The 21026-nt window shown below is 29.1% G+C and overlaps 12 protein-coding genes across 21 annotated transcripts in view; all 12 read right to left on the bottom strand.

The window, feature by feature from the left end:
• LOC111626146 (titin-like) overlaps nucleotides 1-3235 on the bottom strand; it is a 43248-nt gene extending 40013 nt beyond the window's left edge. Inside the window, exons 1-8 of the mRNA XM_023369446.1 lie at nucleotides 2710-3235; nucleotides 2342-2623; nucleotides 2141-2266; nucleotides 1887-2054; nucleotides 995-1033; nucleotides 603-881; nucleotides 389-505; nucleotides 128-301 (exon numbers count right to left, since the gene is read on the bottom strand). Of these exons, the coding sequence (XP_023225214.1) occupies nucleotides 128-301; nucleotides 389-505; nucleotides 603-881; nucleotides 995-1033; nucleotides 1887-2054; nucleotides 2141-2266; nucleotides 2342-2623; nucleotides 2710-2788 (1264 nt within the window). The 5' untranslated portion in view covers nucleotides 2789-3235. The remainder of the gene's footprint in view (nucleotides 1-127; nucleotides 302-388; nucleotides 506-602; nucleotides 882-994; nucleotides 1034-1886; nucleotides 2055-2140; nucleotides 2267-2341; nucleotides 2624-2709) is intronic.
• Nucleotides 2826-3991, bottom strand: LOC111626145 (Down syndrome cell adhesion molecule homolog). The gene is made up of 5 exons (XM_023369445.1): nucleotides 3931-3991; nucleotides 3574-3849; nucleotides 3364-3483; nucleotides 3114-3287; nucleotides 2826-2839 (listed from the first exon to the last, which is right to left on the bottom strand). The coding sequence occupies exons 1-5, from the start codon at nucleotides 3989-3991 to the stop codon at nucleotides 2826-2828; spliced, it is 645 nt and encodes a 214-aa protein (XP_023225213.1).
• On the bottom strand, nucleotides 3709-5486 carry LOC111626096 (Down syndrome cell adhesion molecule-like protein Dscam2). Of its 3 annotated transcripts, XR_002756831.1 has the most exons (6): nucleotides 5359-5486; nucleotides 4941-5228; nucleotides 4717-4836; nucleotides 4493-4642; nucleotides 3931-4046; nucleotides 3734-3849 (listed from the first exon to the last, which is right to left on the bottom strand). XR_002756831.1 is itself a non-coding variant. In XM_023369381.1 (5 exons), the coding sequence occupies exons 1-5, from the start codon at nucleotides 5411-5413 to the stop codon at nucleotides 4027-4029; spliced, it is 633 nt and encodes a 210-aa protein (XP_023225149.1). In that variant the 5' UTR covers nucleotides 5414-5486; the 3' UTR covers nucleotides 3709-4026. The 3 variants fall into 3 exon arrangements, 2 of the variants coding, with proteins under 2 accessions (XP_023225149.1, XP_023225148.1); XM_023369381.1 differs by having other exon boundaries at nucleotides 3709-4046; XM_023369380.1 differs by having other exon boundaries at nucleotides 3709-4642.
• LOC111626098 (Down syndrome cell adhesion molecule-like protein Dscam2) lies at nucleotides 5459-7241 on the bottom strand. The gene is made up of 5 exons (XM_023369384.1): nucleotides 7100-7241; nucleotides 6689-6970; nucleotides 6494-6613; nucleotides 6263-6409; nucleotides 5459-5581 (listed from the first exon to the last, which is right to left on the bottom strand). Exons 1-5 carry the CDS (start codon nucleotides 7161-7163, stop codon nucleotides 5520-5522), a joined length of 675 nt encoding a protein of 224 aa, XP_023225152.1. The 5' UTR covers nucleotides 7164-7241; the 3' UTR covers nucleotides 5459-5519.
• LOC111626092 (Down syndrome cell adhesion molecule-like protein Dscam2) lies at nucleotides 7178-9069 on the bottom strand. Of its 3 annotated transcripts, none has more exons than XM_023369376.1 (5): nucleotides 8901-9069; nucleotides 8519-8800; nucleotides 8330-8442; nucleotides 8104-8269; nucleotides 7178-7257 (listed from the first exon to the last, which is right to left on the bottom strand). In XM_023369376.1, the coding sequence occupies exons 1-5, from the start codon at nucleotides 9037-9039 to the stop codon at nucleotides 7235-7237; spliced, it is 723 nt and encodes a 240-aa protein (XP_023225144.1). In that variant the 5' UTR covers nucleotides 9040-9069; the 3' UTR covers nucleotides 7178-7234. The 3 variants fall into 3 exon arrangements, 2 of the variants coding, with proteins under 2 accessions (XP_023225144.1, XP_023225145.1); XR_002756830.1 differs by having other exon boundaries at nucleotides 7240-7377; nucleotides 8104-8253; XM_023369377.1 differs by having other exon boundaries at nucleotides 7240-7377.
• Nucleotides 9070-9087: 18 nt separating this feature from the next.
• LOC111626144 (hemicentin-1-like) lies at nucleotides 9088-11915 on the bottom strand. The gene is made up of 9 exons (XM_023369444.1): nucleotides 11818-11915; nucleotides 11642-11685; nucleotides 11414-11543; nucleotides 11046-11327; nucleotides 10845-10970; nucleotides 10591-10758; nucleotides 9699-9737; nucleotides 9307-9585; nucleotides 9088-9209 (listed from the first exon to the last, which is right to left on the bottom strand). The coding sequence occupies exons 3-9, from the start codon at nucleotides 11490-11492 to the stop codon at nucleotides 9088-9090; spliced, it is 1095 nt and encodes a 364-aa protein (XP_023225212.1). The 5' UTR covers nucleotides 11493-11543; nucleotides 11642-11685; nucleotides 11818-11915.
• On the bottom strand, nucleotides 11530-12694 carry LOC111626143 (Down syndrome cell adhesion molecule homolog). The gene is made up of 5 exons (XM_023369443.1): nucleotides 12634-12694; nucleotides 12278-12553; nucleotides 12068-12187; nucleotides 11818-11991; nucleotides 11530-11543 (listed from the first exon to the last, which is right to left on the bottom strand). Exons 1-5 carry the CDS (start codon nucleotides 12692-12694, stop codon nucleotides 11530-11532), a joined length of 645 nt encoding a protein of 214 aa, XP_023225211.1.
• Nucleotides 11966-14602, bottom strand: LOC111626099 (Down syndrome cell adhesion molecule-like protein Dscam2). 3 transcript variants are annotated; one of them, XR_002756832.1, is made up of 5 exons: nucleotides 14062-14248; nucleotides 13644-13931; nucleotides 13422-13541; nucleotides 12068-13347; nucleotides 11966-11991 (listed from the first exon to the last, which is right to left on the bottom strand). XR_002756832.1 is itself a non-coding variant. In XM_023369386.1 (5 exons), the coding sequence occupies exons 2-5, from the start codon at nucleotides 14114-14116 to the stop codon at nucleotides 13142-13144; spliced, it is 669 nt and encodes a 222-aa protein (XP_023225154.1). In that variant the 5' UTR covers nucleotides 14117-14134; nucleotides 14259-14602; the 3' UTR covers nucleotides 12003-13141. The 3 variants fall into 3 exon arrangements, 2 of the variants coding, with proteins under 2 accessions (XP_023225154.1, XP_023225153.1); XM_023369386.1 differs by lacking the exon at nucleotides 11966-11991 and adding an exon at nucleotides 14259-14602 and having other exon boundaries at nucleotides 12003-13347; nucleotides 14062-14134; XM_023369385.1 differs by lacking the exon at nucleotides 11966-11991 and having other exon boundaries at nucleotides 12003-13347.
• A 213-nt stretch (nucleotides 14603-14815) lies between these two features.
• Nucleotides 14816-15941, bottom strand: LOC111626097 (Down syndrome cell adhesion molecule-like protein Dscam2). The gene is made up of 4 exons (XM_023369382.1): nucleotides 15800-15941; nucleotides 15389-15670; nucleotides 15194-15313; nucleotides 14816-15109 (listed from the first exon to the last, which is right to left on the bottom strand). Exons 1-4 carry the CDS (start codon nucleotides 15861-15863, stop codon nucleotides 14898-14900), a joined length of 678 nt encoding a protein of 225 aa, XP_023225150.1. The 5' UTR covers nucleotides 15864-15941; the 3' UTR covers nucleotides 14816-14897.
• LOC111626091 (Down syndrome cell adhesion molecule-like protein Dscam2) lies at nucleotides 15878-17899 on the bottom strand. 4 transcript variants are annotated; one of them, XM_023369374.1, is made up of 5 exons: nucleotides 17601-17899; nucleotides 17219-17500; nucleotides 17023-17142; nucleotides 16804-16953; nucleotides 15878-15957 (listed from the first exon to the last, which is right to left on the bottom strand). In XM_023369374.1, exons 1-5 carry the CDS (start codon nucleotides 17737-17739, stop codon nucleotides 15935-15937), a joined length of 714 nt encoding a protein of 237 aa, XP_023225142.1. In that variant the 5' UTR covers nucleotides 17740-17899; the 3' UTR covers nucleotides 15878-15934. The 4 variants fall into 4 exon arrangements, 3 of the variants coding, with proteins under 3 accessions (XP_023225142.1, XP_023225141.1, XP_023225143.1); XM_023369373.1 differs by having other exon boundaries at nucleotides 16804-16969; nucleotides 17030-17142; XR_002756829.1 differs by having other exon boundaries at nucleotides 15940-16077; nucleotides 17030-17142.
• Nucleotides 17900-18709: 810 nt separating this feature from the next.
• On the bottom strand, nucleotides 18710-19553 carry LOC111626113 (Down syndrome cell adhesion molecule-like protein Dscam2). Its single transcript, XM_023369400.1, has 3 exons — nucleotides 19339-19553; nucleotides 18977-19258; nucleotides 18710-18900 (listed from the first exon to the last, which is right to left on the bottom strand). The coding sequence occupies exons 1-3, from the start codon at nucleotides 19400-19402 to the stop codon at nucleotides 18749-18751; spliced, it is 498 nt and encodes a 165-aa protein (XP_023225168.1). The 5' UTR covers nucleotides 19403-19553; the 3' UTR covers nucleotides 18710-18748.
• Nucleotides 19554-19745: 192 nt separating this feature from the next.
• LOC111626142 (Down syndrome cell adhesion molecule homolog) lies at nucleotides 19746-20654 on the bottom strand. The gene is made up of 4 exons (XM_023369441.1): nucleotides 20600-20654; nucleotides 20191-20469; nucleotides 19995-20114; nucleotides 19746-19927 (listed from the first exon to the last, which is right to left on the bottom strand). Exons 1-4 carry the CDS (start codon nucleotides 20652-20654, stop codon nucleotides 19746-19748), a joined length of 636 nt encoding a protein of 211 aa, XP_023225209.1.
• Nucleotides 20655-21026: the final 372 nt, after the last annotated feature.

Here is a 21026-nt window from a genome sequence, read left to right as displayed (position 1 = left end):
AACTGATCACAGCGCCATTCTACATACAAAATTCGCAACTAAAATAATTATAAATGATTTAATAAATCGCATTAATTTCGCTAACTGTTGTAAATTTTGTAGTATTTATTAAAACAAATGATCTTACCAATAACATTTAAGAATATGGTAACATCTAGATTATTTCCGACATTATTTGTAGCTTGGCATTTATAAAAGCTTTGGTCGTCTTTATGTATAGAATCTATTACTAAGCTTCCATTATTCAGAATGGAAATTCGTTCATTCGTTTGAATCATAAGATATCTTTCTTCGGAACCAACTGAAATTAATGCAAGTTACAGATTATGTTTCGAAATAATTTACACGATATATTTTCAATGTATTTCTAGAAGCTCTAAATACTAACAGGATTTCATCCAACTAATTGCTGGACTAGGTTTGCCAGAAGCTTGGCAAGGAAGAATTGCCTGTTCGTTTATAACAAATTTTGCATCTTGAGGTTTATGAATCCATTTTGGAGGAACTAAAAGTAAAAGTTTTCATTATCATTAAACTTTGTTAAGGAATATATCAAGAATTAATTTATATATTTATATTCATTGAATTTTCATAAATCATACCTAAAATATTCAGACTTGTACTATAAGCGTCAGTTAATCCTTCAGACATCACTACACAAGTATAATTGCCATCGTCATTTTCCGACACGGGATCTATGACAATATTTGACAAGTCACCATAAGAACGAATCTGAATATGTCCTTTATTTTCAATTTCTTCTTTATTTTTGTACCAAGAAAATAAAAGCTTTTCTCCCCAAGTTGTACTACATGTTGTTGTCACTCTTTGACCAATTATGACTGGAGAGGGGAAATTGAAAGGCTGTATTTTCAAATCATCTAGAAATATATTTGTAAAATTTACAATTATCTTTGATTTATAAAGTTATAATTTTCAAGAGTATTTAATAATTTAAATTATATATTTTTTGGTATTAAGAAAGCAAACTCACCTTTTTGTAAATCAGCTCTGCAGTATAGAATAGCAAGCGCTATCAACAAGATATAGGAATTAAATCCCATCATAATTTATTTCCTTTTTTGGCAAGAGAAAAATAATATCATGATAAATTTTTTAAAACAAAATACTTCGTTTTATACGGCATTTTGTATTTAGAATTGCTCCTAAAATGGCGAGCAGTATTCACGAAAACAAAGAACTGCCCTTGCGCCATCTGAAAACATCGAAAGTTGAGTTTTGCGACGCGTAATAATTTTAAAATCCAGAATTTCAAGAGATTTTACTTTTATTTTTAATAATTAATTGTGATAATTAATACATAAATTATAAAACTAATTAATGTCGGCGAAATATTTGCATAAATATAACATCGATATTTAATAATAAAAATTGTAATAATGTATCTACTATACTGTTAACACGCATAAACAGAATTGCTTTTAAATTATTTTTCTGTTTTTTGTTTGAAGTTTTTTCACCGCAGGATAAACTTCGTCTATAATTTCTGTTGCTTAGTGATATCGTTACGAATATCACTAAGCAACAGAAATTATATCAATAGATGATGATGCATCGTTGCAAAATTTTTAATTTTAAAATATTCCATCTGCTCTTTATAATACTAAAGCGCAGATGGAGTATTTTAAAATGAAAAATTCTGTATTAATACAAAAGTTCAGTTTTAACTTTCGACTTTTTAGACCCAATTTATAAAACCTTGCGATATAATTCAAATATAAGCTTTTCCTTTTGAAAATTATATCACTCAGACAAATTTTTACATAAGAAATTGATCTATTCAAAGCATCTCAATCTGTTTATACAATATAATAAAGTTTATTTATTATTAAATTCAAAAATCAGATACAGCAGTTTTATCTTACCACGTACAAATAATGCTATGCTTCTCGATAGCTTATCTCCTACACCATTAGATGCTTCGCACACATAATAGCCAACATTTTTATAATCTGCTTTATCGATAAGTAGTTGACTTCTTCCTTCAGATGCTCTCTGATGCTCAACTATTATTGAAGATTCGGAGCCTTTTCCTAAATACACTCGTTTCTTTATAAATCAGTCTTAAGAGTGAAATTAGTTTTTTTAGATAAAACCCTAAAATTATAAATATAAATACCAGAGGCTATAACTTTCTTCCACGTAACAACTGGTAAAGGCAAGCCAGAAGCCTGACATTCGATACTTCTATTCATTCCAATTACAAGTTCGACGTCACTTAGATCATTGATCCATTTCGCAGGTGCTATGCGAATTTTAATAATTCGATTTTTACGCTATTTGTTTAGTGACCGATAAAATAACGAATATTTCGCCTTACCTTTGACGAAAAGTGATGCTGTGTAACTATCTGTACCTATTACATTTTTCAACAAACAAGTATAATTTCCAACATCAGAGACAGAAACTGCTTCCAAAATAATTACTGAAACTTCTCCTAAGGATCTAATAATGACTTTAGATGATGGATTTATTTCACGGCCATTTTTTTGCCAAACGAACTCTAAAGGAGGAGAACCAGCTACAGCTGTGCAGGCGACACTCGCTTTTTGTCCCAAAATTACTTCGTTGGGAAAGCTAAATGGTTGAATCCGGGGTTCATCTGCAAAACTCGTGTTTTTTAATTTCAAAATAATTTAATTTAAAATCTAGAATCTCTGTTGTAATATGAGCATTTTCTTTACTTACCTTTTGAGCAATACACAAGTATAATAAACCATTTGGTTAAAAGAAATTGTAAAGGCAGTTTCCAGTAATTATTTTCCATTATCGCCACTCAGAACCGCATATTTAGCTGATTCTGATCATCCGTACAACTCTGAAATAAATTTATTTTCATTTAGCTGTGTTTTTATAATACATAAAAGACTTCATCTTAACAAAAATATCAGAATTTAGAAAAGACGAATAACTTACCTATTTGCCTTTCACACACAAAGAATATCTCTTTCCAGCGCCTCCTTTCGTCAGAAATAGGAATTGTCATACAGATCTCGAAAATATTTTTTTCTCAAACTCAACTCAGTAATTTATTTCATCGTTAAATCGATTATTTTTACATCAAGATAAAAATATTTTAACGATTTACATACCTATCACGCGTATCGAAATATCTTTACTCAATACTTCCCCGACGCCATTATATACTTCGCATCTATATAATCCTTCTTGCGTTTTTCTTATATCAGTGATGATCAACGAACCGTTAGTTGAGACAACAATATTATCAGCAGTCATAATTGTCTCAAGGCTATTCTGATTTAAATCTATAGGAACAACCATATATATGATTGATGTTTATGTATATGATATGGCATGCAGACCATTAATTGTTCTTCTTACGGGAAACTTTTTTCCAAATGATATTCGGAGGCGGTACACCCGAAGCTTGGCATAAAAATGAAACTGTGTCTCCACTAGCAATATCTTGGTCAGATGGTTGTTTAATCCATTGAGCTGGAACTAAATATACGATAAAATTACGACTTAAAAGACTATCATAATTTAAATTCCTTTAAAAATTATTTTCATTTGATTTTATTACAGACTTACCTAACACTTTAAGTACAGCGCTGTAACTATCGGATGCTGACGGTAAATTTACAGTGCATGTATAATTACCATTATCGTTTATTTCAGCCGTTTCGATAACCAGCATAGATGCTCCCGCATAATTTAATATTTGAATTCTTTTATTTGCATCAATTTCTTTACCGTCTTTATACCATTTATACACTAAATCATCGCCACTATTTGTGGCACAAGTCGTGGTAACTCTTTCTCCTAAAGTCACCGTTTTAGGAAAGTTAAATGGTCTTATTTTTTGCCCTATTCGAAAAATTGATTTGATTAAAATACTATAGTAATTTCATTAAGTTTTAAATTGAGTTTATTGAAAAATTTTCTTACCTGTTCCAACTGATGACAAGAAAGTAATCATCAGTACTTTCACTATGTCTTTATAAATCATTTTTCCGAATAGTTATGTCGTTGAACAATATCTTCTTAAACAGTGCATATCACGTCTGAAAGGAATGGCTTCTAATAACATTCGATCAACATTAAATACTAATCTTAAAGATACAGCACAAATAAATTTCTAGCTAAGCCAGCATCCATAACTAGACAAAGACTCGCTACGCAGCGCCCTCCGGTTTCCAAAACCGTCCTGAACCAATATTTTGCAGATATACCGTATTTTACAAGGAAAATTTTATTCATTGTATTCATCGAAATTTAGTGAATATATTGATTCTCTCTTATAATCCAACATTATAATAAATAACCATATTCTCGAATTATGTGTTTTTTTAATTATATCTGTATAATTTACTTAGTTTTTTTTAATGAAACTGGAAGTTAACGAATCTAGGGCTTTAAACATTATTAAAATAGTTTTATTATTAGCACACTACAAATTCATGTAGAAAAATCTTATAATTTTCTTTACAGAGTACAAAAACAATCTTACCACGAACGGTAATAGATATTATTTTATTTAGTGGATCTCCTATTCCATTTTTAGCCTCACAGATATATTGGCCTTCGTCTATGTCTCGAATATTCTCAATATTTAATAAATTCTTCCCTGTCTGTGATTCTGACTCAAGAGACAATGCTCCTTGGAGAAAAAAATTAATAAAAATCACACGTGTTTACATAAAAAGTTTCAATACAAAAATAAATTTTATTTACCGTCCAATTTCCTCCAAGAAACATTCGGAGGAGGTAATCCTGTTGCTTCACATTCTAGCATTAGTGAAGTTCCCACAACTACATCTTGATCTGAAGGTTCTTGAACCCATTTCGTTGGCGCTAGAAGAAAAGAAATTCAGTTTCAGGTTCATATCTTTAATTTATTATTAGAATAAGAATTGTCTTCACAGAAACTTAAGGAAAACAATTATGCCAAACAATACCTCTTACTAATAAACTTGCAGAAAATCTATCGATCCCGGACGAAGTAGTAAGCACACACGTATAATTTCCTGCAGAATCGGTCTCTACTTTTTCTATGAGTAAGACCGAAGAATCTCTAGTAGTATAAGATTGGATACTAATTTTATCAATATCATTAATTTCACGACCATCTTTAAGCCAAGAAAATTCTAGAGGAGGATTTCCAGAAATTGCTGTGCATATTGTACTGACTTTCTGGCCAAGCACAACTTGTTTTGGAAAATTAAATGGTTGTATTTTTGGCACTTCTAGAAAGAAAACCAAAGATCTTGTAATAATCAATTACATTTCAAATAAATATGATATATTTAAAAATTTGTAAATTTATAGCTAGAATTTTCGTTTTCTGAAGAAACAGTAAAATTGTATATAGCTTACCTTGCGACAAAACTTCAACGATTATGACTGAAGCCACTATCAATGTATACGCCATGCTGTTAGCAAACTTTCACTGTTTACATTCGTGGAATAATTCAAATAATCGTTATAAAATTAGAAAACGTTTATCTCTGACTATTGTAATAGCACACACACAAACATTAAGCAACTTTAATGAAGAGCGAAATTCCTGTTACCTCGAAAATGACAAAGAAAACATTCTCTGGTTTTGATATAAGGAAGCGCCATGCAGCGACCAAACGTTGTAACATAAAATAAAAATTCATTTCTCTAAATTCCCAAAATATTGAAATTTTCAAAAAGTACAATTATATAAATTCATACTTAAAAATATATAATTAATAAATATTAATTTACAGTATTATTAATGTACTACAATTTAATTTAAGGCGAGAATTTCATTATGTCTATTTACAATCAATTAGTAAACTGTTACAATAAATTCGTCATATTACAAATTTTCTAAAAACTATATATTTATTTTATAGTATATCAACTATATGAAATTTGCAGAAAATATGCTGATTATCTTGGAAGTAATATAAATGTAATGTAACTATAAATTATATCAAAATAGCAAAAATTAGCTTAATAAAATTTTACACTAAGCTATTTATTTCTGGGCATAAAGAATTATGTGCTTTATGTAAACCTTTACATTAGACATTACTTTTCAGAATTAATAAAACTTTACGATATTCAGTTATAAATTAATATTAATAATTACTTTATGGTTGAATATAATATCTAAGAANAGCAGAGTTGCCCTTTAATAAAAAAAATTAAGTGGTATTAAAAATTAAAAGAGCCATAAATTTTTATTGTTTGACATTGTTTATTAGAATTGTATCATATAATATTTTGAATAAATAAATTTTCTTACCACGTACAATAATGGTGATTATTTTACTTAATTGATCACCAATTCCATTTTTTGCTTCGCAGACATATTTCCCTTCATCTATAGCTTTTATATTTTCAATGGATAAATCATTTTTTCCTATTTTGGAATCTTCTTGAAATAAACCTCCTTCACCAAAAAATCATAATTAAATGAATTTATCAGGCTAGAATTTCGATACTCTTGACAGCTATTTACGGACTATTGACAAACCATCTATTTTCCTCCAAGAAACTGTCGGTAAGGGTAATCCGGTAGCTTCACATTCCAAGGCTACCGAACTTCCCACGGTAACATGCTTATCTTCCGGTTCCTTGATCCATCTTGCAGGTGCTAGCATAGCGAAAACGAGATTTTAAATTATTTCACAGTTATATCATTTATAAACCAACAATTTGGAATATTTACCTCTTACATCCAAATTTGCGGTAAACTTATCCATACCCATGGATGTTTTAAGAATACACGTATAATTTCCGGCAGACTGATCTTGAACACTCTCTATAAGTAACACCGAATAATCTTTGTAGGACTGAATTGAGAGTTCATCTTTAGATTGAATCTCTCTGCTATCTTTCAACCATGAAAATTCTAGAGGAGGATCTCCAGCAATAGCTGTACATATTGTACTAACTTTCTGTCCAAGAATTACTTGCTTAGGAAAATAAAATGGTTGTATTTTGGGTAAATCTGAAAATAAATTGATTTATGATTTCTATTTTAAAATATTTGAATGAAATATAAATCTTATCTGTTACTTTTGAACTATTAAATTTTTACAATAATAATATTAAAAATTATAACGTGAATGAAACTTACTTTGCGAGGCAAGCAGCTTTAAACTAATCAGTAATATCAATGAGATAGAAGTCGAATCCTCCATCTTGAAACTGTACTTTTAAAGCTTCAAATTGTCAATGTCATGTGACGACTTACTTTCTTATTAACAGAATATCATTGAACTTCTTCATTTTTCGCTGTTGATTTAATAAGTATACTTTAAAGCCGACAATTTATAAACCAATGGCACAGCTATCCACGCAGTAAAGATTACATACATCACACAAAGCCAACCTACTCACTTCACACAAAGTCACCTAGTGTCAGAATTATGAACATTATAAATACCGTATTAAATAGAACAATGAAACAACCCTTAATCGCTTTTACATAGTAAAACTATTTACGAATTAATTATATCGACATTCTATTCACAAATATTTATAATTAAAAAGACTGATAACATGTCGCTTAGAATTTCATTCAATTTGTGAAAATATTAAAAATAATAATAATTAATAAAATAATACGATTATATCCCCTTATTTTTATTCACTGTAAAATTTAATTAGTTCTATGAATTCTAGAATATAAGGAAACTACATCTACATATATTATGAATGAAAAATATGATATAATGAATAACTTCATATTGCATTTAAGGTATAAATTTCGTACAAAAACATTATGCTAATATTAATAATATATGAAATGCAAGAGTCTATTGAATAGCAACATATTCAGTCACACAAAATCTAATGTTATTTCATTATAATTCACGTGCTACACCTGTACTCAGTAATGTATAAATAACGTTTTAAGCCCTTTTGTTTATCTGTATACAATTCAACCATTGCTGAAACACGATATACGATAAATCTTGGTGATATAGAATTGTAAGGATGTTAGTTATAAAAACAAAAATAATAAGGTATTAAAAGTTTATTTAAAATATCGAAAAAAATTATATAATGTCATTGTTATAGTCTTGACACATTCTTATTCTTTACCATAATAAAATATAAATATTTCATGATCCTTACCCCGAACGTTTACGGTTACTTTTTGGATCAAAGCATCACCTATTCCATTTTTTGCTTCGCAAACATATTCTCCTTCGTCTACATCTCTGATGCTTTCTAAAACTAATTCATTTTTCCCAAGCTTTGGTTCTTTTTGATCAGGAAATGCCCCTTTTAAATTAAATAACTATTAAAGTAATTAATTTAAACATAATCGATTATTTGAATTGACTATTTTACCATTTACTTTGGTCCAAGTAATGGTTGGCAAGGGTAAGCCTGTAGCTTCGCATTCTAAAACCAGAATACTACCTACAATTACATCGGCATCCTTCGGTTGCTTTATCCATGCTGAAGGTGCTACCATAAAATGGTATTTAAGATTATCATCAACGTTCGATATTATCTAATTATGTTATAATTTATTTCTATGTACCTTGAACTTCTAAAGTCGCTGTATATTTGTCTACACCAGCCGAAGTCGAAAGCACACAAGTGTAATTTCCTGCAGACTGAACTTTTACTTTTTCAATAAATAATACCGAATAATCTTTGAACGATTGAATCGATATCTCATCATTATCGTTAATTTCTCGTCCGTCTTTTAACCAGGAAAACGTTAAAGGCGAATTTCCAGAGATAGCAGAACACACAGTACTAATTTTCTGACCAAGAATAACTTGTTTAGGAAATGTTATCGGTTGTATTTGTGGTAATTCTAAAATATATCGTTACAGAAATGGAGTATTAGCGTATTAATTAAAATAAACTGTTAATTTTATGGTCCGCTTCAAATCGAATGCAAACAATTAACTTACGTTCTGACAGGCTTTGTAACAGTTGATCAAAGAACACAAAAGAGATTACTGGAAACAGTAACGCCATTTTGGCATTTGAAGCATAATTTAACTTACTTATTGTTACTATTACGCAAACTTTCATCTCTGAAATCAACATTTTCTATCACAACGATCCATTCGTATGCATTCTTGGCTACNCTAAATACTAACAGGATTTCATCCAACTAATTGCTGGACTAGGTTTGCCAGAAGCTTGGCAAGGAAGAATTGCCTGTTCGTTTATAACAAATTTTGCATCTTGAGGTTTATGAATCCATTTTGGAGGAACTAAAAGTAAAAGTTTTCATTATCATTAAACTTTGTTAAGGAATATATCAAGAATTAATTTATATATTTATATTCATTGAATTTTCATAAATCATACCTAAAATATTCAGACTTGTACTATAAGCGTCAGTTAATCCTTCAGACATCACTACACAAGTATAATTGCCATCGTCATTTTCCGACACGGGATCTATGACAATATTTGACAAGTCACCATAAGAACGAATCTGAATATGTCCTTTATTTTCAATTTCTTCTTTATTTTTGTACCAAGAAAATAAAAGCTTTTCTCCCCAAGTTGTACTACATGTTGTTGTCACTCTTTGACCAATTATGACTGGAGAGGGGAAATTGAAAGGCTGTATTTTCAAATCATCTAGAAATATATTTGTAAAATTTACAATTATCTTTGATTTATAAAGTTATAATTTTCAAGAGTATTTAATAATTTAAATTATATATTTTTTGGTATTAAGAAAGCAAACTCACCTTTTTGTAAATCAGCTCTGCAGTATAGAATAGCAAGCGCTATCAACAAGATATAGGAATTAAATCCCATCATAATTTATTTCCTTTTTTGGCAAGAGAAAAATAATATCATGATAAATTTTTTAAAACAAAATACTTCGTTTTATACGGCATTTTGTATTTAGAATTGCTCCTAAAATGGCGAGCAGTATTCACGAAAACAAAGAACTGCCCTTGCGCCATCTGAAAACATCGAAAGTTGAGTTTTGCGACGCGTAATAATTTTAAAATCCAGAATTTCAAGAGATTTTACTTTTATTTTTAATAATTAATTGTGATAATTAATACATAAATTATAAAACTAATTAATGTCGGCGAAATATTTGCATAAATATAACATCGATATTTAATAATAAAAATTGTAATAATGTATCTACTATACTGTTAACACGCATAAACAGAATTGCTTTTAAATTATTTTTCTGTTTTTTGTTTGAAGTTTTTTCACCGCAGGATAAACTTCGTCTATAATTTCTGTTGCTTAGTGATATCGTTACGAATATCACTAAGCAACAGAAATTATATCAATAGATGATGATGCATCGTTGCAAAATTTTTAATTTTAAAATATTCCATCTGCTCTTTATAATACTAAAGCGCAGATGGAGTATTTTAAAATGAAAAATTCTGTATTAATACAAAAGTTCAGTTTTAACTTTCGACTTTTTAGACCCAATTTATAAAACCTTGCGATATAATTCAAATATAAGCTTTTCCTTTTGAAAATTATATCACTCAGACAAATTTTTACATAAGAAATTGATCTATTCAAAGCATCTCAATCTGTTTATACAATATAATAAAGTTTATTTATTATTAAATTCAAAAATCAGATACAGCAGTTTTATCTTACCACGTACAAATAATGCTATGCTTCTCGATAGCTTATCTCCTACACCATTAGATGCTTCGCACACATAATAGCCAACATTTTTATAATCTGCTTTATCGATAAGTAGTTGACTTCTTCCTTCAGATGCTCTCTGATGCTCAACTATTATTGAAGATTCGGAGCCTTTTCCTAAATACACTCGTTTCTTTATAAATCAGTCTTAAGAGTGAAATTAGTTTTTTTAGATAAAACCCTAAAATTATAAATATAAATACCAGAGGCTATAACTTTCTTCCACGTAACAACTGGTAAAGGCAAGCCAGAAGCCTGACATTCGATACTTCTATTCATTCCAATTACAAGTTCGACGTCACTTAGATCATTGATCCATTTCGCAGGTGCTATGCGAATTTTAATAATTCGATTTTTACGCTATTTGTTTAGTGACCGATAAAATAACGAATATTTCGCCTTACCTTTGACGAAAAGTGATGCTGTGTAACTATCTGTACCTATTACATTTTTCAACAAACAAGTATAATTTCCAACATCAGAGACAGAAACTGCTTCCAAAATAATTACTGAAACTTCTCCTAAGGATCTAATAATGACTTTAGATGATGGATTTATTTCACGGCCATTTTTTTGCCAAACGAACTCTAAAGGAGGAGAACCAGCTACAGCTGTGCAGGCGACACTCGCTTTTTGTCCCAAAATTACTTCGTTGGGAAAGCTAAATGGTTGAATCCGGGGTTCATCTGCAAAACTCGTGTTTTTTAATTTCAAAATAATTTAATTTAAAATCTAGAATCTCTGTTGTAATATGAGCATTTTCTCTACTTACCTTTTGAGCAATACACAAGTATAATAAACCATTTGGTTAAAAAAAATTGTAAAGGCAGTTTCCAGTAATTATTTTCCATTATCGCCACTCAGAACCGCATATTTAGCTGATTCTGATCATCCGTACAACTCTGAAATAAATTTATTTTCATTTAGCTGTGTTTTTATAATACATAAAAGACTTCATCTTAACAAAAATATCAGAATTTAGAAAAGACGAATAACTTACCTATTTGCCTTTCACACACAAAGAATATCTCTTTCCAGCGCCTCCTTTCGTCAGAAATAGGAATTGTCATACAGATCTCGAAAATATTTTTTTCTCAAACTCAACTCAGTAATTTATTTCATCGTTAAATCGATTATTTTTACGTCAAGATAAAAATATTTTAACGATTTACATACCTATCACGCGTATCGAAATATCTTTACTCAATACTTCCCCGACGCCATTATATACTTCGCATCTATATAATCCTTCTTGCGTTTTTCTTATATCAGTGATGATCAACGAACCGTTAGTTGAGACAACAATATTATCAGCAGTCATAATTGTCTCAAGGCTATTCTGATTTAAATCTATAGGAACAACCATATATATGATTGATGTTTATGTATATGATATGGCATGCAGACCATTAATTGTTCTTCTTACGGGAAACTTTTTTCCAAATGATATTCGGAGGCGGTACACCCGAAGCTTGGCATAAAAATGAAACTGTGTCTCCACTAGCAATATCTTGGTCAGATGGTTGTTTAATCCATTGAGCTGGAACTAAATATACGATAAAATTACGACTTAAAAGACTATCATAATTTAAATTCCTTTAAAAATTATTTTCATTTGATTTTATTACAGACTTACCTAACACTTTAAGTACAGCGCTGTAACTATCGGATGCTGACGGTAAATTTACAGTGCATGTATAATTACCATTATCGTTTATTTCAGCCGTTTCGATAACCAGCATAGATGCTCCCGCATAATTTAATATTTGAATTCTTTTATTTGCATCAATTTCTTTACCGTCTTTATACCATTTATACACTAAATCATCGCCACTATTTGTGGCACAAGTCGTGGTAACTCTTTCTCCTAAAGTCACCGTTTTAGGAAAGTTAAATGGTCTTATTTTTTGCCCTATTTGAAAAATCGATTTTATTAAAATATTATAGCAAGCTCATTAAGTTCAAAATTAATTTTATTTAAAATTTACTTACCAGTTCCAACTGATAACGAGAAAGTAATCACCAATACTTTCACTATGACTTTATAAATCATTTTTTGAATAGTTATATCGTTGAACAATGTCTTCTTAAACAGTGCATAGCATGTATGAAAGGAATAATTTCTAATAATACACTCGATCAACATTAAATACTAATCTTAAAGATTGCATCAGCACAAATAAATTTCTAGCCAAGCTAGCATCCATAACTAAACAAAGACTCGCTCCCAGCGCCCTCCGGTTTTCAAAACAGTTCTGAACCAATATTTTCCACAGATATATAATAAGGAAAACGCTATTCGTGTGATCATCGAAAGTTAACGAATATAATCTAACATTAATGTAATAATAATTTATTATATTCTCGAATTATGTTTTTTTAAATTATATCTATATAAATTATACCGCCTAATTTATATAGCTTTTAATGGAACTGAAAGTTAAAGAACCTATTGCTTTAAACATTATTAAAATAATTTTATTATTGACATACTACAAATTCATGTAAAGAAACTTTGATAATTTTCAACACAGAGTACAAAAACAATAATCTTACCACGAACCGTAATAGATATTATTTTATTTAGTGGATCTCCTATTCCATTTTTAGCCTCACAGATATATTGGCCTTCGTCTATATCTCGAATATTCTCAATATTTAATAAATTCTTCCCTATCTGTGATTCTGACTCGAGAGACAATGCACCTTGGAGGAAAACAAAATTAATAAACATTTTACTTGTTTACATATAAAAGAATTCAATATAAATTTTTATTTACCGTCCAATTTCCTCCAAGAAACATTCGGAGGAGGTAACCCTGTCGCTTCACATTCTATCACTAGTGAAGTTCCCACAACTATATCTTTATCTGAAGGTTCTTGAACCCATTTTGTTGGCGCTAGAACAAATAAATTTAGTTTCAGATTGATACTTTATTTTATTACTAGAATAAGAATTATTTTCAGAGAAAATTACGCAAAACAATTATGCCAAACAATACCTCTTACTAATAAACTTGCAGAAAATCTATCGATTCCGGACGAAGTAGTAAGTACACACGTATAATTTCCTGCAGAATCGGTCTCTACTTTTTCTATGAGTAAGACCGAAGAATCTCTAGTAGTATAAGATTGGATACTAATTTTATCAATATCATTAATTTCACGACCATCTTTAAGCCAAGAAAATTCTAGAGGAGGATTTCCAGAAATTGCTGTGCATATTGTACTGACTTTCTGGCCAAGCACAACTTGTTTTGGAAAATTAAATGGTTGTATTTTTGGCACTTCTAGAAAGAAAACCAAAGATCTTATAATAATCAATTACATTTCAAATAAATATGATATATTTAAAAATTTGTAAATTTATAGCTAGAATTTTCGTTTTCTGAAGAAACAGTAAAATTGTATATAGCTTACCTTGCGACAAAACTTCAACGATTATGACTGAAGCCACTATCAATGTATACGCCATGCTGTTAGCAAACTTTCACTGTTTACATTCGTGGAATAATTCAAATAATCGTTATAAAATTAGAAAACGTTTATCTCTGACTATTGTAATAGCACACACACAAACATTAAGCAACTTTAATGAAGGGCGAAATTCCTGTTACCTCGAAAATGACAAAGAAAACATTCTCTGGTTTTGATATAAGGAAGCGCCATGCAGCGACCAAACGTTGTAACATAAAATAAAAATTCATTTCTCTAAATTCCCAAAATATTGAAATTTTCAAAAAATACAATTATATAAATTCATACTTAAAAATATATAATTAATAAATATTAATTTACAGTATTATTAATGTACTACAATTTAATTTAAGGCGAGAATTTCATTATGTCTATTTACAATCAATTAGTAAACTGTTACAATAAATTCGTCATATTACAAATTTTCTAAAAACTATATATTTATTTTATAGTATATCAACTATATGAAATTTGCAGAAAATATGCTGATTATCTTGGAAGTAATATAAATGTAATGTAACTATAAATTATATCAAAATAGCAAAAATTAGCTTAATAAAATTTTACACTAAGCTATTTATTTCTGGGCATAAAGAATTATGTGCTTTATGTAAACCTTTACATTAGACATTACTTTTCAGAATTAATAAAACTTTACGATATTCAGTTATAAATTAATATTAATAATTACTTTATGGTTGAATATAATATCTAAGAATTACATTATAAATTAATAAAAAAAATTAAGTGGTATTAAAAATTAAAAGAGCCATAAATTTTTATTGTTTGACATTGTTTATTAGAATTGTATCATATAATATTTTGAATAAATAAATTTTCTTACCACGTACAATAATGGTGATTATTTTACTTAATTGATCACCAATTCCATTTTTTGCTTCGCAGACATATTTCCCTTCATCTATAGCTTTTATATTTTCAATGGATAAATCATTTTTTCCTATTTTGGAATCTTCTTGAAATAAACCTCCTTCACCAAAAAATCATAATTAAATGAATTTATCAGGCTAGAATTTCGATACTCTTGACAGCTATTTACGGACTATTGACAAACCATCTATTTTCCTCCAAGAAACTGTCGGTAAGGGTAATCCGGTAGCTTCACATTCCAAGGCTACCGAACTTCCCACGGTAACATGCTTATCTTCTGGTTCCTTGATCCATCTTGCAGGTGCTAGCATAGCGAAAACGAGATTTTAAATTATTTCACAGTTATATCATTTATAAACCAACAATTTGGAATATTTACCTCTTACATCCAAATTTGCGGTAAACTTATCCACACCCATGGATGTTTTAAGAATACACGTATAATTTCCGGCAGACTGATCTTGAACACTCTCTATAAGTAACACCGAATAATCTTTGTAGGACTGAATTGAGAGTTCATCTTTAGATTGAATCTCTCTGCTATCTTTCAACCATGAAAATTCTAGAGGAGGATCTCCAGCAATAGCTGTACATATTGTACTAACTTTCTGTCCAAGAATTACTTGCTTAGGAAAATAAAATGGTTGTATTTTGGGTAAATCTGAAAATAAATTGATTTATGATTTCTATTTTAAAATATTTGAATGAAATATAAATCTTATCTGTTACTTTTGAACTATTAAATTTTTACAATAATAATATTAAAAATTATAACGTGAATGAAACTTACTTTGCGAGGCAAGCAGCTTTAAACTAATCAGTAATATCAATGAGATAGAAGTCGAATCCTCCATCTTGAAACTGTACTTTTAAAGCTTCAAATTGTCAATGTCATGTGACGACTTACTTTCTTATTAACAGAATATCATTGAACTTCTTCATTTTTCGCTGTTGATTTAATAAGTATACTTTAAAGCCGACAATTTATAAACCAATGGCACAGCTATCCACGCAGTAAAGATTACATACATCACACAAAGCCAACCTACTCACTTCACACAAAGTCACCTAGTGTCAGAATTATGAACATTATAAATACCGTATTAAATAGAACAATGAAACAACCCTTAATCGCTTTTACATAGTAAAACTATTTACGAATTAATTATATCGACATTCTATTCACAAATATTTATAATTAAAAAGACTGATAACATGTCGCTTAGAATTTCATTCAATTTGTGAAAATATTAAAAATAATAATAATTAATAAAATAATACGATTATATCCCCTTATTTTTATTCACTGTAAAATTTAATTAGTTCTATGAATTCTAGAATATAAGGAAACTACATCTACATATATTATGAATGAAAAATATGATATAATGAATAACTTCATATTGCATTTAAGGTATAAATTTCGTACAAAAACATTATGCTAATATTAATAATATATGAAATGCAAGAGTCTATTGAATAGCAACATATTCAGTCACACAAAATCTAATGTTATTTCATTATAATTCACGTGCTACACCTGTACTCAGTAATGTATAAATAACGTTTTAAGCCCTTTTGTTTATCTGTATACAATTCAACCATTGCTGAAACACGATATACGATAAATCTTGGTGATATAGAATTGTAAGGATGTTAGTTATAAAAACAAAAATAATAAGGTATTAAAAGTTTATTTAAAATATCGAAAAAAATTATATAATGTCATTGTTATAGTCTTGACACATTCTTATTCTTTACCATAATAAAATATAAATATTTCATGATCCTTACCCCGAACGTTTACGGTTACTTTTTGGATCAAAGCATCACCTATTCCATTTTTTGCTTCGCAAACATATTCTCCTTCGTCTACATCTCTGATGCTTTCTAAAACTAATTCATTTTTCCCAAGCTTTGGTTCTTTTTGATCAGGAAATGCCCCTTTTAAATTAAATAACTATTAAAGTAATTAATTTAAACATAATCGATTATTTGAATTGACTATTTTACCATTTACTTTGGTCCAAGTAATGGTTGGCAAGGGTAAGCCTGTAGCTTCGCATTCTAAAACCAGAATACTACCTACAATTACATCGGCATCCTTCGGTTGCTTTATCCATGCTGAAGGTGCTACCATAAAATGGTATTTAAGATTATCATCAACGTTCGATATTATCTAATTATGTTATAATTTATTTCTATGTACCTTGAACTTCTAAAGTCGCTGTATATTTGTCTACACCAGCCGAAGTCGAAAGCACACAAGTGTAATTTCCTGCAGACTGAACTTTTACTTTTTCAATAAATAATACCGAATAATCTTTGAACGATTGAATCGATATCTCATCATTATCGTTAATTTCTCGTCCGTCTTTTAACCAGGAAAACGTTAAAGGCGAATTTCCAGAGATAGCAGAACACACAGTACTAATTTTCTGACCAAGAATAACTTGTTTAGGAAATGTTATCGGTTGTATTTGTGGTAATTCTAAAATATATCGTTACAGAAATGGAGTATTAGCGTATTAATTAAAATAAACTGTTAATTTTATGGTCCGCTTCAAATCGAATGCAAACAATTAACTTACGTTCTGACAGGCTTTGTAACAGTTGATCAAAGAACACAAAAGAGATTACTGGAAACAGTAACGCCATTTTGGCATTTGAAGCATAATTTAACTTACTTATTGTTACTATTACGCAAACTTTCATCTCTGAAATCAACATTTTCTATCACAACGATCCATTCGTATGCATTCTTGGCTACTTAAGTTTAGGTTATTGCAAATAATGCTGAGACGCTATCTCGTTTAAAGAGCTTGCGAGAGCGCCGCGCAACGTCGAAATTTGCTTCAAAACCGTAATAATTTTTAAATGCTTACTTGGAAATATATTTATATTGCTTTATAATATACTTTCTATAATATAAAAAATTTTTATTAATGTTTTTCAAATAATTATAATGAATATACTAATGAAAAGTTATAAAATAAAAGGAATTTGCAGCATTTTAAATTCACAGATTTTAATAATAAACAACACAAAAATAGCATATAGATATAAAAACTTAAGTTTAAATACAAAATCGATATTGATAAATAATTTTTTAAATCAATATCAATAATATATATCTATTGTATCATCGCTAGAGGAAAATTTTTAACTAATTGTCACCATATTGAGACAACAGAGTCTCTAGATAAAGGTCGACTGTGTCACAAACATTGTTACATTCTTGAGGTGTGGGAAAAAAAACGAAACGAGAAGACACTTTTTATCTCCCTTTTTTAGTGTTTAACGAACTTTTAATTATTTTATGTTTAAGGTTATTGAATAAGAATTTATCTAATAATACACTATTTTCAATCATATTAAATTACTAATTAATTGAATTATGTATTTTCTTAATTGAACTAATTAAAATATGCAAAATTTGCATAGGAAATAAAAATTGTACTAAATAGATATACATAAACGGCAGGAAACATTAAAGATAAGTTTATTTACGAAAGTTAAATTATTATTTCTTACCACGAACGGATACAGTTATTTCTTTATTTAAAGATTCTCCAATGCCATTTCTAGCTTCACAGATATATCGTCCTTCGTCTGAATCTTGAACGTTCTCGATAATTAATTTATTATTTCCAATTTTGATTTCTTTCTGATTTGTTAGCACACCTTTATAAAAGCATGTTTTTTTTTTTCTTTAATTCAACAAAATCCAGGGAGTTTTCTAAATAAATTTGAAACCATTACGAGATTCACCGTCTAGTTTCATCCAAGATACATCTGGTGAGGGTAATCCAGTAGCCTCGCATTCCAGTATAAGTGTGCTTCCAACTTTTATGTCTTTATCTTCTGGTTCTTTTATCCACTTGGGAGGAGCTAGAAATATATTTTTCTCTTTAATTGTATATTTGTATTTTATGAATAAAAACTATCATTATAAAATCAATGTTACCTCTGATCTCTAGAGAAGCTGTATATCTATCCACACCACTAGAAGCAGAAAGTGTGCAGGTATAATTTCCTGCAGATTGCACATCAACTCTTTCTATAAGTAATACCGAATAATCTTTATAAGTTTGAATTGATAGATTATCCTTAGTATGGATTTCTTTTCCATCTTTCAACCAAGAAAATTCCAAAGGCGGAGGACCGGACATAGCAGTGCAAGTAGTACTAACTTTTTGATTAAGTATAACTTGTTTTGGAAAATTAAATGGTTGTATCTTAGGTAAATCTGTAATAACACAATTTTATAGAATTATTTTAAGTTTTACTTTAATGCTTTAATTCCTTAAAATTTCAGCTTTTACTTACCTTGCAGCTGGACTTCTGTTAACAAAATCAAACTAATCATCAAATTGTTCCAAACCACATTCATTGTGCGCCCTTTCTATCAAATTACACGACTAAATTTCTAAAAAATTTCATTTAAATTGTTTCGATTCTTATTTCATTGCATTTTATCTGAACACAAAACAACTCTGTTTGTTTCCCTATGAAACGAGGATGATTACTTCAATACAAAGAGATGCGAGAGATAGAAGCGCCCCACAGTGATGAAATGTGTAATTTAAAATTGAAAGTGTTTTTGCAGTAATGTAATAATAACATTACACTATAATAATTCCATCCGGTCAACATATTTTTAATATATTTCATCTATGATTTTATGAATTATAAATTTCACTTTCTGATATAATTTCACGGACAATGTTTTTAACTTATTTCTTACCATATATTGTTACTGAAACAGTTTTTTCGATGTCTTTCCCGACACCATTCGATATTTTACAGGTATAAAATCCTTCGTCTTTCTTCATAACATTCTCTATTACTAAACTGCCATTCTGGTAAATCGTTAATGTATCAGTATCGTGTAATATTACAAATGAATCTTCTCTTCCTATAAATTCAATATTATTTTCAATTGTAAGTAACTTTCAAGAAATGTATAACATTTATATTCTTACGTGAAGATTTTGTCCAAGTAACTAAAGGAACAGGCTTGCCAGTAGCATAACATAATAAAATAACTGTCTGACCGAGATGTACTTCCTTATCTACGGGCATGTTTTTCCAGGATGGTGGCACTATCAAATTATATTTTATGAATAAAATCTATATTTATTTTAATATTATATACGTAAATATAAATAAAATCCCTACCTAAAACAGATAAAGCGGTACTAAAACTATCAGTGAGAATGCCTGACGTTACTTTACACGTATAATTTCCATCGTCATCTTCTGTTAAGGAATCGATTGCCATATTTGAAGCAAAAGATAAAGATGCGATTTGTATCCTCTCAGATGAAGTAAGCTCTACATTATTTTTAAACCATTGAAACTGTAATTGTTGACCCCATGTAGTTGCACACATTACAGAAACTCTTTGGCCAGCAATTGGCTGATTTGGAAAGCTAAATGGCTGAATTTTTAATTCATCTGGAATTTAATTTTGTTATCAATTTTCATATAAAGGATATATTATAATGATAAAATTTCAATAATGCAAATAAATTTAAGAATAATTTCCTGGAAATTGTTATTTTGAATATTAAATATGTTCTCTTACCTTTTTCATCACAGAAGACTATCCCTAATAGTAGTAAAAGATGTAATATCTTCATTCTGCTTTAATCGAATCAATTAAAATTTTCTTATTAAGCAATTATATTTCATATTACTGCTTTAATTTCCATACATTTCAGTATTATTATTAAAACCACAAAAGGAAAAGGAAAATCACGATAACTTCTTTTACACGTAACCAAACAAAGAGAAACACACCAATATACCACTACGCCCTCTGAATTCACTGTACCACAAATGCTCTATAAATTCTGATAGAAAATTTCTATATCCGTTACTTTGAAAAAACAGATTTCTAAAAAAATTTATTTTCCGATATTCCATAAATATGTTTATAATTTAAAACACGAACTGGTTAAGTTTATTGACGCACACTATAAGCGGGTAAGCATGGTTTCAATTAAGAACTC

This window comes from Centruroides sculpturatus, unplaced genomic scaffold, assembly GCF_000671375.1.
Source record: "Centruroides sculpturatus isolate CEXI.00-Female unplaced genomic scaffold, Cexi_2.0 scaffold305, whole genome shotgun sequence".
Classification (NCBI taxonomy): Eukaryota; Metazoa; Arthropoda; class Arachnida; order Scorpiones; family Buthidae; genus Centruroides; species Centruroides sculpturatus.
The sequence above is the reverse complement of the archived record's forward strand: the minus strand, read 5'-3'. Positions and strand labels throughout refer to the sequence as shown.

Excerpts from the sequence above, each read along its gene's own strand:
- LOC111626145 (XM_023369445.1), bottom strand. The coding sequence starts at position 3,991 with ATGATTTATAAAGACATAGTGAAAGTACTGATGATTACTTTCTTGTCA. Across the intron at positions 3,850-3,930 it reads CTTGTCATCAGTTGGAACAG|GGCAAAAAATAAGACCATTT; the intron begins GTAAGAAAATTT and ends TTTTTCGAATAG. Across the intron at positions 3,288-3,363 it reads CATTTGGAAAAAAGTTTCCC|ATTTAAATCAGAATAGCCTT; the intron begins GTAAGAAGAACA and ends TTGTTCCTATAG.
- LOC111626113 (XM_023369400.1), bottom strand. The coding sequence starts at position 19,402 with ATGAATGTGGTTTGGAACAATTTGATGATTAGTTTGATTTTGTTAACA. Across the intron at positions 19,259-19,338 it reads AACAGAAGTCCAGCTGCAAG|ATTTACCTAAGATACAACCA; the intron begins GTAAGTAAAAGC and ends GTGTTATTACAG. Across the intron at positions 18,901-18,976 it reads AGCTTCTCTAGAGATCAGAG|CTCCTCCCAAGTGGATAAAA; the intron begins GTAACATTGATT and ends ATATATTTCTAG.
- LOC111626091 (XM_023369373.1), bottom strand. The coding sequence starts at position 17,739 with ATGTTGATTTCAGAGATGAAAGTTTGCGTAATAGTAACAATAAGTAAG. Across the intron at positions 16,970-17,029 it reads CAACCATTACTTGGACCAAA|TTATTTAATTTAAAAGGGGC; the intron begins GTAAATGGTAAA and ends TTACTTTAATAG. Across the intron at positions 15,958-16,803 it reads AGTAACCGTAAACGTTCGGG|CGAAAAATGAAGAAGTTCAA; the intron begins GTAAGGATCATG and ends TTAAATCAACAG.
- LOC111626099 (XM_023369386.1), bottom strand. The coding sequence starts at position 14,116 with ATGGCGTATACATTGATAGTGGCTTCAGTCATAATCGTTGAAGTTTTG. Across the intron at positions 13,932-14,061 it reads CGTTGAAGTTTTGTCGCAAG|AAGTGCCAAAAATACAACCA; the intron begins GTAAGCTATATA and ends TTTTCTTTCTAG. Across the intron at positions 13,348-13,421 it reads TTCTTGGAGGAAATTGGACG|GTGCATTGTCTCTCGAGTCA; the intron begins GTAAATAAAAAT and ends TTTTCCTCCAAG.
- LOC111626143 (XM_023369443.1), bottom strand. The coding sequence starts at position 12,694 with ATGATTTATAAAGTCATAGTGAAAGTATTGGTGATTACTTTCTCGTTA. Across the intron at positions 12,188-12,277 it reads CGCTGTACTTAAAGTGTTAG|TTCCAGCTCAATGGATTAAA; the intron begins GTAAGTCTGTAA and ends TCGTATATTTAG. Across the intron at positions 11,992-12,067 it reads CATTTGGAAAAAAGTTTCCC|ATTTAAATCAGAATAGCCTT; the intron begins GTAAGAAGAACA and ends TTGTTCCTATAG.
- LOC111626098 (XM_023369384.1), bottom strand. The coding sequence starts at position 7,163 with ATGGAGGATTCGACTTCTATCTCATTGATATTACTGATTAGTTTAAAG. Across the intron at positions 6,614-6,688 it reads CGCAAATTTGGATGTAAGAG|CACCTGCAAGATGGATCAAG; the intron begins GTAAATATTCCA and ends TCGCTATGCTAG. Across the intron at positions 5,582-6,262 it reads AATCACCATTATTGTACGTG|AGAATGTTTTCTTTGTCATT; the intron begins GTAAGAAAATTT and ends TATCAAAACCAG.
- LOC111626096 (XM_023369380.1), bottom strand. The coding sequence starts at position 5,413 with ATGGCGTATACATTGATAGTGGCTTCAGTCATAATCGTTGAAGTTTTG. Across the intron at positions 5,229-5,358 it reads CGTTGAAGTTTTGTCGCAAG|AAGTGCCAAAAATACAACCA; the intron begins GTAAGCTATATA and ends TTTTCTTTCTAG. Across the intron at positions 4,837-4,940 it reads TGCAAGTTTATTAGTAAGAG|CGCCAACGAAATGGGTTCAA; the intron begins GTATTGTTTGGC and ends CTTTTCTTCTAG.
- LOC111626092 (XM_023369376.1), bottom strand. The coding sequence starts at position 9,039 with ATGTTGATTTCAGAGATGAAAGTTTGCGTAATAGTAACAATAAGTAAG. Across the intron at positions 8,443-8,518 it reads AGCGACTTTAGAAGTTCAAG|CACCTTCAGCATGGATAAAG; the intron begins GTACATAGAAAT and ends ATTTTATGGTAG. Across the intron at positions 7,258-8,103 it reads AGTAACCGTAAACGTTCGGG|CGAAAAATGAAGAAGTTCAA; the intron begins GTAAGGATCATG and ends TTAAATCAACAG.
- LOC111626144 (XM_023369444.1), bottom strand. The coding sequence starts at position 11,492 with ATGGAAAATAATTACTGGAAACTGCCTTTACAATTTTTTTTAACCAAA. Across the intron at positions 10,971-11,045 it reads AGCATCACTTTTCGTCAAAG|CACCTGCGAAATGGATCAAT; the intron begins GTAAGGCGAAAT and ends AAATTCGCATAG. Across the intron at positions 10,759-10,844 it reads GAAGAAAGTTATAGCCTCTG|GAAAAGGCTCCGAATCTTCA; the intron begins GTATTTATATTT and ends GAGTGTATTTAG.
- LOC111626097 (XM_023369382.1), bottom strand. The coding sequence starts at position 15,863 with ATGGAGGATTCGACTTCTATCTCATTGATATTACTGATTAGTTTAAAG. Across the intron at positions 15,314-15,388 it reads CGCAAATTTGGATGTAAGAG|CACCTGCAAGATGGATCAAG; the intron begins GTAAATATTCCA and ends TCGCTATGCTAG. Across the intron at positions 15,110-15,193 it reads TTCTTGGAGGAAAATAGATG|GAGGTTTATTTCAAGAAGAT; the intron begins GTTTGTCAATAG and ends TTTTTGGTGAAG.
- LOC111626142 (XM_023369441.1), bottom strand. The coding sequence starts at position 20,654 with ATGAAGATATTACATCTTTTACTACTATTAGGGATAGTCTTCTGTGAT. Across the intron at positions 20,470-20,599 it reads AGTCTTCTGTGATGAAAAAG|ATGAATTAAAAATTCAGCCA; the intron begins GTAAGAGAACAT and ends ATTAAATTCCAG. Across the intron at positions 19,928-19,994 it reads TACTTGGACAAAATCTTCAC|GAAGAGAAGATTCATTTGTA; the intron begins GTAAGAATATAA and ends TTGAATTTATAG.